Source organism: Henckelia pumila, chromosome 3 (assembly GCF_033568475.1).
Source record: "Henckelia pumila isolate YLH828 chromosome 3, ASM3356847v2, whole genome shotgun sequence".
In the NCBI taxonomy this organism is placed as follows: Eukaryota; Viridiplantae; Streptophyta; class Magnoliopsida; order Lamiales; family Gesneriaceae; genus Henckelia; species Henckelia pumila.
Genome location: NC_133122.1, coordinates 89,190,557 through 89,202,354, shown reverse-complemented (window position 1 = coordinate 89,202,354; position 11,798 = coordinate 89,190,557). Strand labels below are relative to the sequence as shown.

At 40.5% G+C, this 11,798-nt stretch overlaps 1 protein-coding gene across 1 annotated transcript; it reads right to left on the bottom strand.

Annotated features, from left to right (window-relative positions):
* Positions 1-9,419: 9,419 nt before the first annotated feature.
* LOC140889175 (uncharacterized) lies at positions 9,420-10,388 on the bottom strand. Its single transcript, XM_073296883.1, has 2 exons — positions 9,931-10,388; positions 9,420-9,717 (listed from the first exon to the last, which is right to left on the bottom strand). The coding sequence occupies exons 1-2, from the start codon at positions 10,386-10,388 to the stop codon at positions 9,420-9,422; spliced, it is 756 nt and encodes a 251-aa protein (XP_073152984.1).
* Positions 10,389-11,798: the final 1,410 nt, after the last annotated feature.

The following is an 11,798-nucleotide window of genomic DNA, read 5'->3' as shown; positions in this document are numbered from 1 at the left end:
ATCTGAATCATCAGGTAGATCACATTCCGGTGGGGCATATTGGAATTGGAACGGAGGTGGATACGGTGGTGGCGCAGGAAAGGAGGCGGGGTCCAAAACAACATTGACGAGAAAACCTCGCAACATGGCATTTGTCGAGTCAAGATAGGCAAAGGTGATATTCTGGCATTCATTTTGGTATTGAGCCCATGCAGATATCTCAGTGATCATCTCAGTTTCGGAGCGCCAAATTGGTGGAGGTGGTGGTGGTGCCCTCGAGGATTGGCCCGGACCGGAACTCGCAGAGGTGCCAAACCTGAACTCTCTTTTTAGCAAAGTTCACTTTTTCTTCACAATTGAATCATCCACCGGCTGCATCGGTTGCAACCATTCTTCATCCTCTCTAAAAACTGCGCCATCCTAAGCACACAGTGTTGTGATGATGGACGGGAAAAACAGTGCGATGTTCGGGGTGCGGATCGACGTGTACAACTCCTTATGAATGATCTTACCGACATTAATCGACCATTTCCTATTCAACGTAAATAACAACATCGCCCGGCTAGCTAACACCTCATTCGTGTGGGAGACCGACATCATTCTATGAGTAACAAATGCATACTAAAGTGCCGGTTCCATCCTCAAAAATTTTCTTTAAATGAAGAAAATTTGACCGGGTCTTTCCACACGACCTCGTCATAACATAATTCATCAGTGAGAAGATTAAAGTAGGGCCTTGCCTTAAATTCTTGAAATTGGATATCATCGACCATGGGAGTTTGCAACAAGGCATTCAAAGTATCCGGATCGAATGGCAATAACTTACCCCCAAAAAAGGATTTGCTATCGGTTCTTTCCGGGGCATTGGCATAGAATTCGCGAACCACGGGCATGATGGCCGCTTGAGGCTGTGCACAGAAGTGAGTCCAACCGCGTCGAGGGATGCCCAATGAAATTGTTCGTACCTCTAATACATCAAACCCTCGCTCAGCAATTGGATTTCTATTGATTTTGGCCGATTCATACCTTGATTTTGCTTTGGCAGAGACGAATTTCCCGTCAATAATGGTGGAGGATGAAGAGGAAGATTGGGATGAGGTGATCTTGGCTTTCTTTGGTGCCATCTTGAGCGGGATTGGAGAAATAGTGGAGGAGTACCTGCGATTTGGAGGAGAATAGGTGAGAAATAGGGTAAGAGAGAAAATGGCATAGGGTTTAGATGAAGAGGAGAAAGGAAATAAAAGAAGAAAGGAAAGGGAAATGGGGTTTGGGTTAAATTTTATGAAAATCGCGACTCGCTCGGGCTGCAGTTTTTACAGCCCAAGCGCACCCTCTTTTGAAGAAAATTTGTAAAACAGAAACTTTTTCGCTCGGACTGCAAGATTTGACAGCCCGAGCGCACCCCCTTTGAAGAAAATTGCATAGGATAGTGCACTTTCGAGCTCGGGCTGCAGTTTTTGACCGCCCGAGCTCATGGAATTTTTTTTTTTTTTGAAAAAAAAAATTCAAAAAGAAAACGAAATAATAAATGGAGAAAAGAGCCAAAATGTTTTTAGCAAAATAAAACAAAATAAATAAAAAAGGGTTGAGAGAGTAGTTCTCAATTTAGAGTCTAGAGTCGACTGTTCTCCTCCCCAAACTAGTCTTATTCAGTCAGTGTGGTGATGATTGACATCGAATCGACATCTCCCCCCACATAGTGTTTTAGCCTCTGAGCATTGACCGTGAAAGACTCATTCCTTGTGTCTTTTATCTCAATGGCCCCCGATAGATACACCCTGGTGATTTTGTAGGGGTTAGACCACCTAGACTTCAACTTTCCTGAAAAAATCCGCAACCGAGAGTTAAATAAAAGAACATCGTCCCTTCTTTGAATTCTCAATGGCGAATGCGTTTGTCATGTATTCAATTGGTTTGATCCTTGTACGACACCGCCATATCGTATGCGTGATCTCAAAACTCCTCTAGTTGGTTCAGCTCTAACAATCTCTTCTCACCTGCAGTAGCAAATTCAAAATTTAGTGCTTTGATAGCCCAATATGCTCTATGCTCTAATTCAACTGACAAATGGCATGCCTTACCGAACAACAACCTATACGGTGAAGTACCTATAGGAGTTTTAAATGTTGTTCTATAGGCCCATAAAGAATCATCAATGCGAAGTGCCCAATCTTTTCTGTTTGTGCTCACACTTTTTTCTAAAATTTGCTTAATTTCTTCATTGGACACTTCTACTTGGCCACTTGTTTGGGGATGATAGGGCATAGAAACTTTGTGCTTGATCCCATATTTCCTCAAAAGTTTATGTAATGGCCTGGGCCCTCACACTCTGCTTGTCTCAGCTTTGGGCGGCCCAGCCATCATCATGATCTTCTCCCACTTGGATGGGGAGTTTTTGCCTTTCTCAGGATTCGAACTTGGACCACCAGGAATATATCCAAGTTCAACTCAATCTTGGTACCACTTGAGCTAGTACCAGGATTGAGTTGAACTTGGATATATTCCTGGTGGTCCAAGTTCGAATCCTGGGGAGGGCAAAAACTCCCCATCCATGTGGGAGAAAATCATGAAGTATGGCTGGTCCGCCTAGAGCTGAGACAAGCAGAGGGTGAGGGCCCAGGCCATTACAGTTTGTCAAAACGTTTGTTGCAAAAGTGACTCCCACCATCACTAATGATTGCACGGGGTGTACCAAACCGGTTAAAAATGTTTTTCTTCAAAAATTTCGTGACCACCCGTGCATAATTAGTTGCACAAGCTTCAGCTTCTACCCATTTAGAAACATAATCGACATCGACCAAAATGTATTTTTTTTGTAAAAGAATTTGGAAATGGTTCCATAAAGTCGATTCCCCAAACATCAAATATCTCACATTCAATAATATTATTCAAAGATATTTCATGACGGTTCGAGATATTACCTGTACGCTGAAATCTATCACAAGCAATGACATAAGCACGAGCATCCTTAAAAATATTAGGCCAATAAAAGCCACATTCAAGTACCTTAGCTGCTGTATTGATTGGTCAATTGTGGCCTCCTACCTCACGGTCATGACAATGACTGAGGATACTTCGCATATCTCCTTCCCCCACACATATCCGTATCATTGAGTAGGCAAAAATTTTGAACAAAAAAGGTTCTTCCCAAAAATAATGCTTGACATCTGACAGAAACTTTTTCTTTCGATGAAAATACAAGTTATGTGGAAGTGTGCCTGTGACCAAGTAATTTGCAAAATTTGCATACCATGGGAAATTTTTCTATTGTAAACAACTTTTCATCTGGAAACCAATCATCTATTTTCTCAATATCATTCTGTGAGCATTCAGGAATGCACTCTAACCAAGACAAGTGATCAGCTACAACATTTTCTACCCCTTTATTATCCTTTATCTCTAAATCAAATTATTGTAAGAGAAAGATCCACCTAATCAATCTCGATTTTTCATCTTTCTTAGCTAAAAAATTTCTTATTGCAGAGTGATCAGTGTATACAGTGACTTTTGAGAGCACAAGATATGAATGAAACTTGTTAAGAGCAAAAATTACAGCTAGCAATTCCTTTTCAGTGGTAGCATAATTCAATTGAGCTTCATTCAAGGTTTTTCTAGCATCGTAGATAGTACAAAATACCTTGTCTATTATTTGGCCAAGTACAACGCCAACCGTCGAGTCTCTCGCATCATACATGACCTCAAAGGGAAGATCCCAATTAGGTGATGTCAGCACTGGTGCACTTACCAATTTCTCTCTTAGGGCCTCGAACGCCTTCATACAATGCGAGTAAAAGTCAAATGGTGTATCTTTCATTAATAAGGAAGAAAGAGGTTTTGCATTTTTGAAAAATTTTGTATGAACCACCGATAAAACCCGACATGTCTTAGAAAACTTCTGACTCCCTTAATTGTCGTCGGTGGAGGCAAATTCTGAATAACTTGCACCTTGGCCCTGTCCACCTCGATTCCTTGTTCAGAAATTTGACACCCTAACACAATTCCTTCTTTTACCATGAAATGACATTTCTCCCAGTTTAGCACCAAATTTGTTTCCTCGAATCTCACCAAAACAATATTCAAGTTATTCAGACATGCATCAAAAGATTGACCAAAGATTGAAAAATCATCCATAAATATTTCTAAAAAATTTTCAACCATGTCATGAAAAATTGCAGTCATGCATCTCTGAAAGGTTGCAGGAGCATTACAATGACCAAATGACATACGTCTATAAGCAAACATACCATATGGGCAAGTGAAAATGGTATTATCCTTATCTTCAGGTGCATTATAAATTTGATTATAACCTGAGTACCCATCTAAAAAACAATAAAATTCATACCCAACAAGTCTTTCTAGAATTTGGTCAATGAAGGGTAGAGAGAAGTGGTTCTTCCGGGTTTCTTCATTTAATTTCCTGTAATATATGCACACACACCAACCAGTAGCTGTCCTCGTAGGTATTAATTCATTATGATCATTTTGAATCAAAGTTATACCCCCTTTTTCGGCACACACTGAACAAGACTCACCCATGCACTATCAGATATTGGATAAATAATACCTGCGTCTTGAAGTTTAATTGTTTCAGCCTTCACTATCTCTTGCATTTTTGGAATTAATCTTCTCTGTGACTGGACTAGAGGGTTGATGTTATCTTACATTAGGATCTTGTGCATGCAGATGGATGGATTGATCCCTTCGATATCTGCTACCTTCCAGGAAAACACACTCTTGTGATTTTTGAGAACATCCAGTAGTTTGGCTTCCATGGAATCTGTCAAAGAAGAAGAAATTATGACATGTAAGTTGTTATTGTAGTAGCCCGGTTCCATTTTACAAGATTAAGTGATTTTAAACATGTTAGAAAATGACATATAATTTTAAAAGTGTCATAACATGTTTAAGGAGTCCTTATTTGGTTAAAATAAGTGGAAAATCAGATCCGAAACGTCCGAAAATGGTGGGGTAGGTCCCGGGGGTCTTGGGGGCCCAAAACCAGTTCGGAAACATGAGAAACAGTTCGGAGCTTCTGGGCAGATAGGAGCTTCCGATCCGAGATCGGAGCTTCCGATCTCAACTAGAAATAGGTGTCAAGGATATTTAAATACGTGGCCAGATGCAGGAGATCGGAGCTTCCGATCCTGCGATCGGAGCTTCCGATCTCGGCCATCCAAAACGTGGCAAACATGCACCGATCGAAGCTTCCGATCAGGAGATCGGAGCTTCCGATCGTGGCCTATAAATAGGGGTCCGAATCCCTCATTTTTAAGTGCAATTTTCCCTCTCCTCTCCCGGTAATCGCTCTATTTAAGGGCTTCGGGACTCTTTCTTTAAGAGTTGGAGTAGGAAATAGTTTATTTTATAGCAGACAGTGTCCGCAGTAGCAGCCAGGCGGCAGAGCTCTGGCGAGGCATCTAGGAGTCATAGCTAGGCTATGCCCAGGCTCTGGGGCATGCGACATCAACGGGCTGACGACGGACGAAGGTATGGCTTTGGTTCCCTATAATAAATAGGGAGTAGGCTATAGTTTAATTAATGCTTTTAGAGCCTAGTAGGTGATGTTTGGCATGCTAGGTAATGCATGGTTATTTATGATGTAGTGCTGCATGGTAGGCTTGGACCTAGAGGGGAGCTTCTAGGATCTGCCTTAGTAAGGTACGGAAGTATTATTCGAGATATCCAGATTGAGTATGCATGTATTATGTGTTTGCATGGATTATGTGATTGCATGTTTTATATGCCTTTATATACAGCATGTCATGACTGTATGTTGCATACATGAGCATATTGAGCTTTTACCTTAGAGGTATCCTGTAGTAGGGCGCTCACCCTACGAGTTTGTGGATGGTTGGATATGTAAGTATTGTGTCAGGTCACCTTTATGGTTGGACACATGTACTAGTATCAGGTCACCATTATTCACTGGGTATATGAGCCACCTCCTGATGCGACGGCGCAGCATGCTATATACCCTGGGCCCGGTCTATGAGCTTGTTTCTTGACCTGAGAGTCTTGGTACCCAGTTCACTTGCATACATGCACACATAATACCGTATACTCATACTCTCGTACTGAGCATGTTAGGCTCACTTCAGGTTATTTTTTGTTGGCTGGATGCCCTATTCCATGGGGCAGATGCAGGTAGTTCTCCCGGAGACAAGGAGGTTAGGTGGTGACCAAGGCTGGATAGCGGGGTTGACCACTAGGTTTTTCTTACCTGGTATTTGACTTACTTTAATTCTGCAGTTTCTCTGATTAAGATTATTTTATTAATTAATTGCATGCTTAAGCTTCTGATTAGTAGGTGATCACGGTGCGGGTCACTACATTTATGGTATCAGAGCATGCAATAAGATTCTTTGGGACATAGTATTGATTTTGGGTTATCCTTTGTAGGATTACAAGTTGGATTCAATAACGATAGCAGTATCAGGAATTGGAATAGAAGGATGTCTAGGATTTTCCAAGATTTTCATTGCCAAGGTTGGCAGCAGAAGTTCGTATTATGTGGATCCCAGCAGGATGGAGCTGGTAGAGAAGATTCAGTTTTCAACGCCAGGCACTTCTCCAGGTTGAAAGGAATGTGTGACATGTAGTCATCCATTCTGAGTCAACCAAGGAAGCCACCCCGGAAGACTCTCCTCTAGTAGTTGGAGAGATTGACGGGAAAATCTTGTCTCATCTACCAGATAAGGAACCCAACAATATTGGAAGGATCCGGTAGATTAGCAAGATTTTATTCTTTGAGATCTTGTGAAGTAGAAGTTCTGCTGACATGAGTAGCAGACGGGAAACTTCACGTTCAAGATCAGTAGACGGAATGAAATACTTCCGCATGAATTTAAATACTGTATTTGTTTGTAAATAGTATTTCAGTTGTAATCAGATTTATTAAAGATTTCAGTATTTGATGTACTCAGTTATTATTGTATTGTACATCTTTCAGTGTAATCTTTTGGTTAAGTTATATATTACATGGGATTGTAATAAAGATTGAATTAGAACATGGATTTGTGGTTCAAGTATTGTAATCTTTGAGATTAACTTGGTTATTTTGAATAAAAGACTGATCATTGTTTTAAATGAGTACTTGAGAATTTTGCATGTTTTCAATGAATAGTTCTAGATGTTTTACCTAGAATATTCTATTAAGCCAAGTGTTTGCCAGGGATGATGTGACTCATCAAGACGCATGAATGTTTGTTCTAGACGTATTTTCTTAGAACAGTTGGCTGCTTTGATCCTTTTAGGTTGTTACCTAGTGATGATGGATTTTCATCAGGATGACAGATTAACTAATACCAAGAGTTGTGGATTGTGACCAGTACTAGACATGAGGGGGCTCCACCCTTAGTCGGTTATTCCTCTGGAAGTTTCTATAATTCGGAGATTGTTTGGAGGCCTTGGTGCTCCAGGGACTATATAGGGAAGGCTACTCAGTTTAGAAATTTGGCAACAGTCACAACAGGGTATGACTTTGGATAGGACAGATACCAGGTGTGGTATCAAGGTTTAGTTATCGTTTATTTGAGATAAAGATGTTTATTCAATATTTTACTGCATTCAGTACTTAAGATTATTCGAGGACGAAATATCTTAAGTAGGGGGAGAATGTAGTAGCCCGATTCCATTTTACAAGATTAAGTGATTTTAAACATGTTAGAAAATGACATATAATTTTAAAAATATCAAAACATGTTTAAGGAGTCCTCATTTGGTTAAAATAAGTGGAAAATCAGATCCGAAACGTCCGAAAATGGTGGGGTAGGTCCCGGGGGTCTTGGGGGCCCAAAACAAGTTCGGAAACATGAGAAACAGTTCGGAGCTTTCGGGCAGATCGGAGCTTCCGATCTCAACCAGAAACAGGTGTCAAGGAGATTTAAACATGTGGCCAGATGCAGGAGATCGGAACTTCCGATCCTGCAATCGGAGCTTCCGATCTCGGCCGTAAAAAACATGGCAAACATGCACCGATCGGAGCTTCCGATCAGGAGATCGGAGCTTCCGATCGTGGCCTATAAATAGGGGTCCGAATCCGTCATTTTTAAGTACAATTTTTCCTCTCCTCTCCTCTCCTCTCCTCTCCCGGTAATCGCTCTATTTAAGGGCTTCGGGACTCTTTCTTTAAGAGTTGGAGTAGGAAATAGTTTATTTTATAGCGGACAGTGTCCGCAGTAGTAGCCAGGCGGCGAAGCTCTGGCGAGGCATCTAGGAGTCGTAGCTAGGCTATGCCCAGGCTATGGGGCATGCGACATCAGCGGGCTGACGACGGACGAAGGTATGGCTTTGGTTCCCTATAGTAAATAGGGAGTAGACTATAGTTTAATTAAGGCTTTTAGAGCCTAGTAGGTGATGTTTGGCATGCTAGGTAATGCATGGTTATTTATGCTGTAGTGCTGCATGGTAGGCTTGGACCTAGAGGGGGAGCTTCTAGGATCTGCCTTAGTAAGGTACGGAAGTATTATTCGAGATATCCAGATTGAGTATGCATGTATTATGTGTTTGCATGGATTATGTGATTGCATGTTTTATATGCCTTTATATACAGCATGTCATGACTGTATGTTTCATACATGAGCATATTGAGCTTTTACCTTAGAGGTATCCTGTAGTAGGGCGCTCACCCTACGAGTTTGTGGATGGTTGGATACGTAAGTCTTGTGTCAGGTCACCTTTATGGTTGGACACATATACTAGTATCAGGTCACCATTATCCACTAGGTATATGAGCCACTTCCTGATGCGACGGCGCAGCGTGCTATATACCCTGGGCCCGGTCTATGAGCTTGTTTCTTGACCTGAGAGTTTTGGTACCCAGTTCACTTGCATACATGCACACATAACACCGTATACTCACACTCTCGTACTGAGCATTTTAGGCTCACTTTCGGTTATTTTATGTTGGCTGGATGCCCTATTCCATGGGGCAGATGCAGGTAGTTCTCCCGGAGACAGGGAGGTTAGGTGGTGACCAAGGCTGGATAGCGGGGTTGACCACTAGGTTTTGCTTACCTGGTATTTGACTTACTTTAATTCTGCAGTTTCTCTGATTAAGATTATTTTATTAATAAATTGCATGCTTAAGCTTCTGATTAGTAGGTGATCACGGTGCGGGTCACTACAGTTATTCTCACCAAGAAATACATATTTCAAATGAGTTGGTAGTGGTTTCAATTCAACAGTCGGTGGTTCCTCAAGGCTTGGTTTCTGGAGGACTAAATCCTTCCGGTCACCTAGATCTTCAAGTCTAAGCTTGCCACGTTTTCGCCATGGCTGATTATCGTTCAAGAACACAGTCATCTCTTATTTTCCTATATGGATTTCATCCTCATGGGAAGGAGATGCAAGTGCAGCTTCTAAAGATTCCTGAAATGTCTCTTGCACATAATTATATACAAGTGAGTCAAAACATCTATTTGGAAAAATTCATCATCAATTTATGAACATTTGAGTGCATTAAAAACATCAAAAGAAATTTTCTCTTCTCCAACTCTCAGTAGTAATACTGTCTTTTGGACATATATGAGTGCTTTTCCTGTTTCCAGGAAAAGTCTTCCCAGAATAAGTGGCATATCCAAAACTTCTTCCATATCAAGCACTACAAAATCCACCGGGAAGATGAATTTGTCTACTTTCACCAGTACATCCTCTATTATCCCTCTTGGATATTTGATAGACCTGTCAGCCAACTGCAACGACATCCTGGTGGGTTTTGGCTCCCCCAAACCCAGTTTCCTGAAAACAGAATATGACATTATATTTATGCTAGCACCTAAATCACACAAAGCTTTTTGAAAATTCACATCACTAATCATGCAAGGGATAGAGAAACTCCCTGGATATTTTTGCTTTGGTGGAATCTTGTTTTGAACCAATGCAGAGCATTTTTTTGTTAAACTGATCATCGCATGTTCCTCCAATTTTCTCTTGTTGAAGAGAATATCCTACAAAAACTTAGCATAGCTAGGCATTTGCATCAATGCGTTGGCGAATGGAATGTTGATATTCAATTTCTTGAATATCTCCAAGAATTTGGCAAACTGAGCATCTAACTTGGCCTTCTTAAAAGATGCAGGGAAAGGTGGTGGAATAACAAAATTTGACTGTGATGTGGGTGGAGGTGTAGAATTTGAAGACTTAACTACTGCTTTTTCCGGTACAGTGATGACCTCTGTCTTTTGTGGTTCCTGCTGCTCAGTCTCCACTTTCTTCCCACTTCTCAATTCGATTGCTTTCACCTGCTCTTTTGGGTTCTTTTCAGTGTCACTTGGTAATGCACCAGGATCTCTACTAGCCATCGCTTTAGCCAACAATCCACTTTGATTCTCTAAATGTTTTATTGAAGCACCCTGATTATGCATTCTGGTCTCAATGGATGATATGAAATTTTTCATCATCTGCTCCATGCTCGATTTATCTTCCTGAGGTTGTTTTCCGTAATTCTGATTCCCGTACTACCTTTTGTTCTGTCCTCCCCATGAGAAATTTGGATGTTGTTTCCTCCATGGATTATACGTATTCGAAAAAGGATCATTCCTAGGGCAATTTTGATTTCCTACATGGTTAACCATAACTCCCTCTGGCTGATAGTGTGGATTTCCAGTCTGACAGTCTTTAGTAAAATGTTCAGCAACACATTTTTCGCACCACACTTCTTGAATACACATTGAAGAATTCCCCAAACTTAGCTCTGTTGGAAAACTGTTTTCAGATCAATTAGAATTGATACCCGGTGCAGCGGAAGTTTAAAATTTATTTTATTAATATGAAACGATTCCATATTTGGGTATCAAAACTTTACGATTAAATTTGTGTAAGTAAAACAAATAATCACTATTAAATATTTTACCTTAAAATCTCGAAGCGAGATTATGGACACCAACAGAATTTAATCTGCTCTTGTTGTATATCCCAGGAACTGATGAATGAACGTTTCTTCAATCAGGTCCACGAATAGAAAACAAAACCCTCTGATTGACTGCACTAGAAATCAATCAGAAGTTTGCGTAGAGAATAAACAGATATGATCTGTTAATTCAGATTGTAATTTTTCACAAAAATCACAACCCGAATTTTCTCCAAAAGGGACAGAGGATTTCGAAAATCCCCTTGAATAATGTAGGCTGAAATTCGAAAATTGCAAGACTGAAAATCTTATGGAATTTTCGAACACTGCAGTATATTTATAGATAATTTCTAGTTATAATTGTATCAGGACTCTAACTCCTTAAAGCCCACAATCCATAACTTAAGCCCAACAAGCCAAGCCTGTTGTTATAGAAATTAATATAAAATTCATCGTGACTCGGATTGATAAACTGATTTCACCAATGTGCACATAAACTATTTCTGCATCTTTTAGAGTCAAGATAATTTTTCTGAATCCGAATTCAGTGATTTTAAAAAATGCCCATCCCTATGTCATTTTAGGAAATCTCACTCCCTTTAGTTAAGAAGTCCAACTTCTCTTTCATTAAATTTAACTCTTTAAATTTAACTATCTCTACGGGGTTTTAGTAATCCATTACTTGTGTAACCCTCAATGGTTCAGGAATACAGCTAGCCGTGGGCTCACAACTCCTTGTGACTCGGAACAACAATTTCCGACTTACCCATCGAATCATGGTAAGAGCGCCTAGCAACATCGCCCCATGATTCCCTAGGTATTACTGATAGTGCTTGCAAGAACCAATAGATTTTGGTTAGCATACAGTACGGTCCCTTCATCCATATATCCCGATCGAATCAACAACCATTGGTATATCAAGAGTTGTTCGAGATTCGATAACTATGCATAACATATTGGAGATCTATTA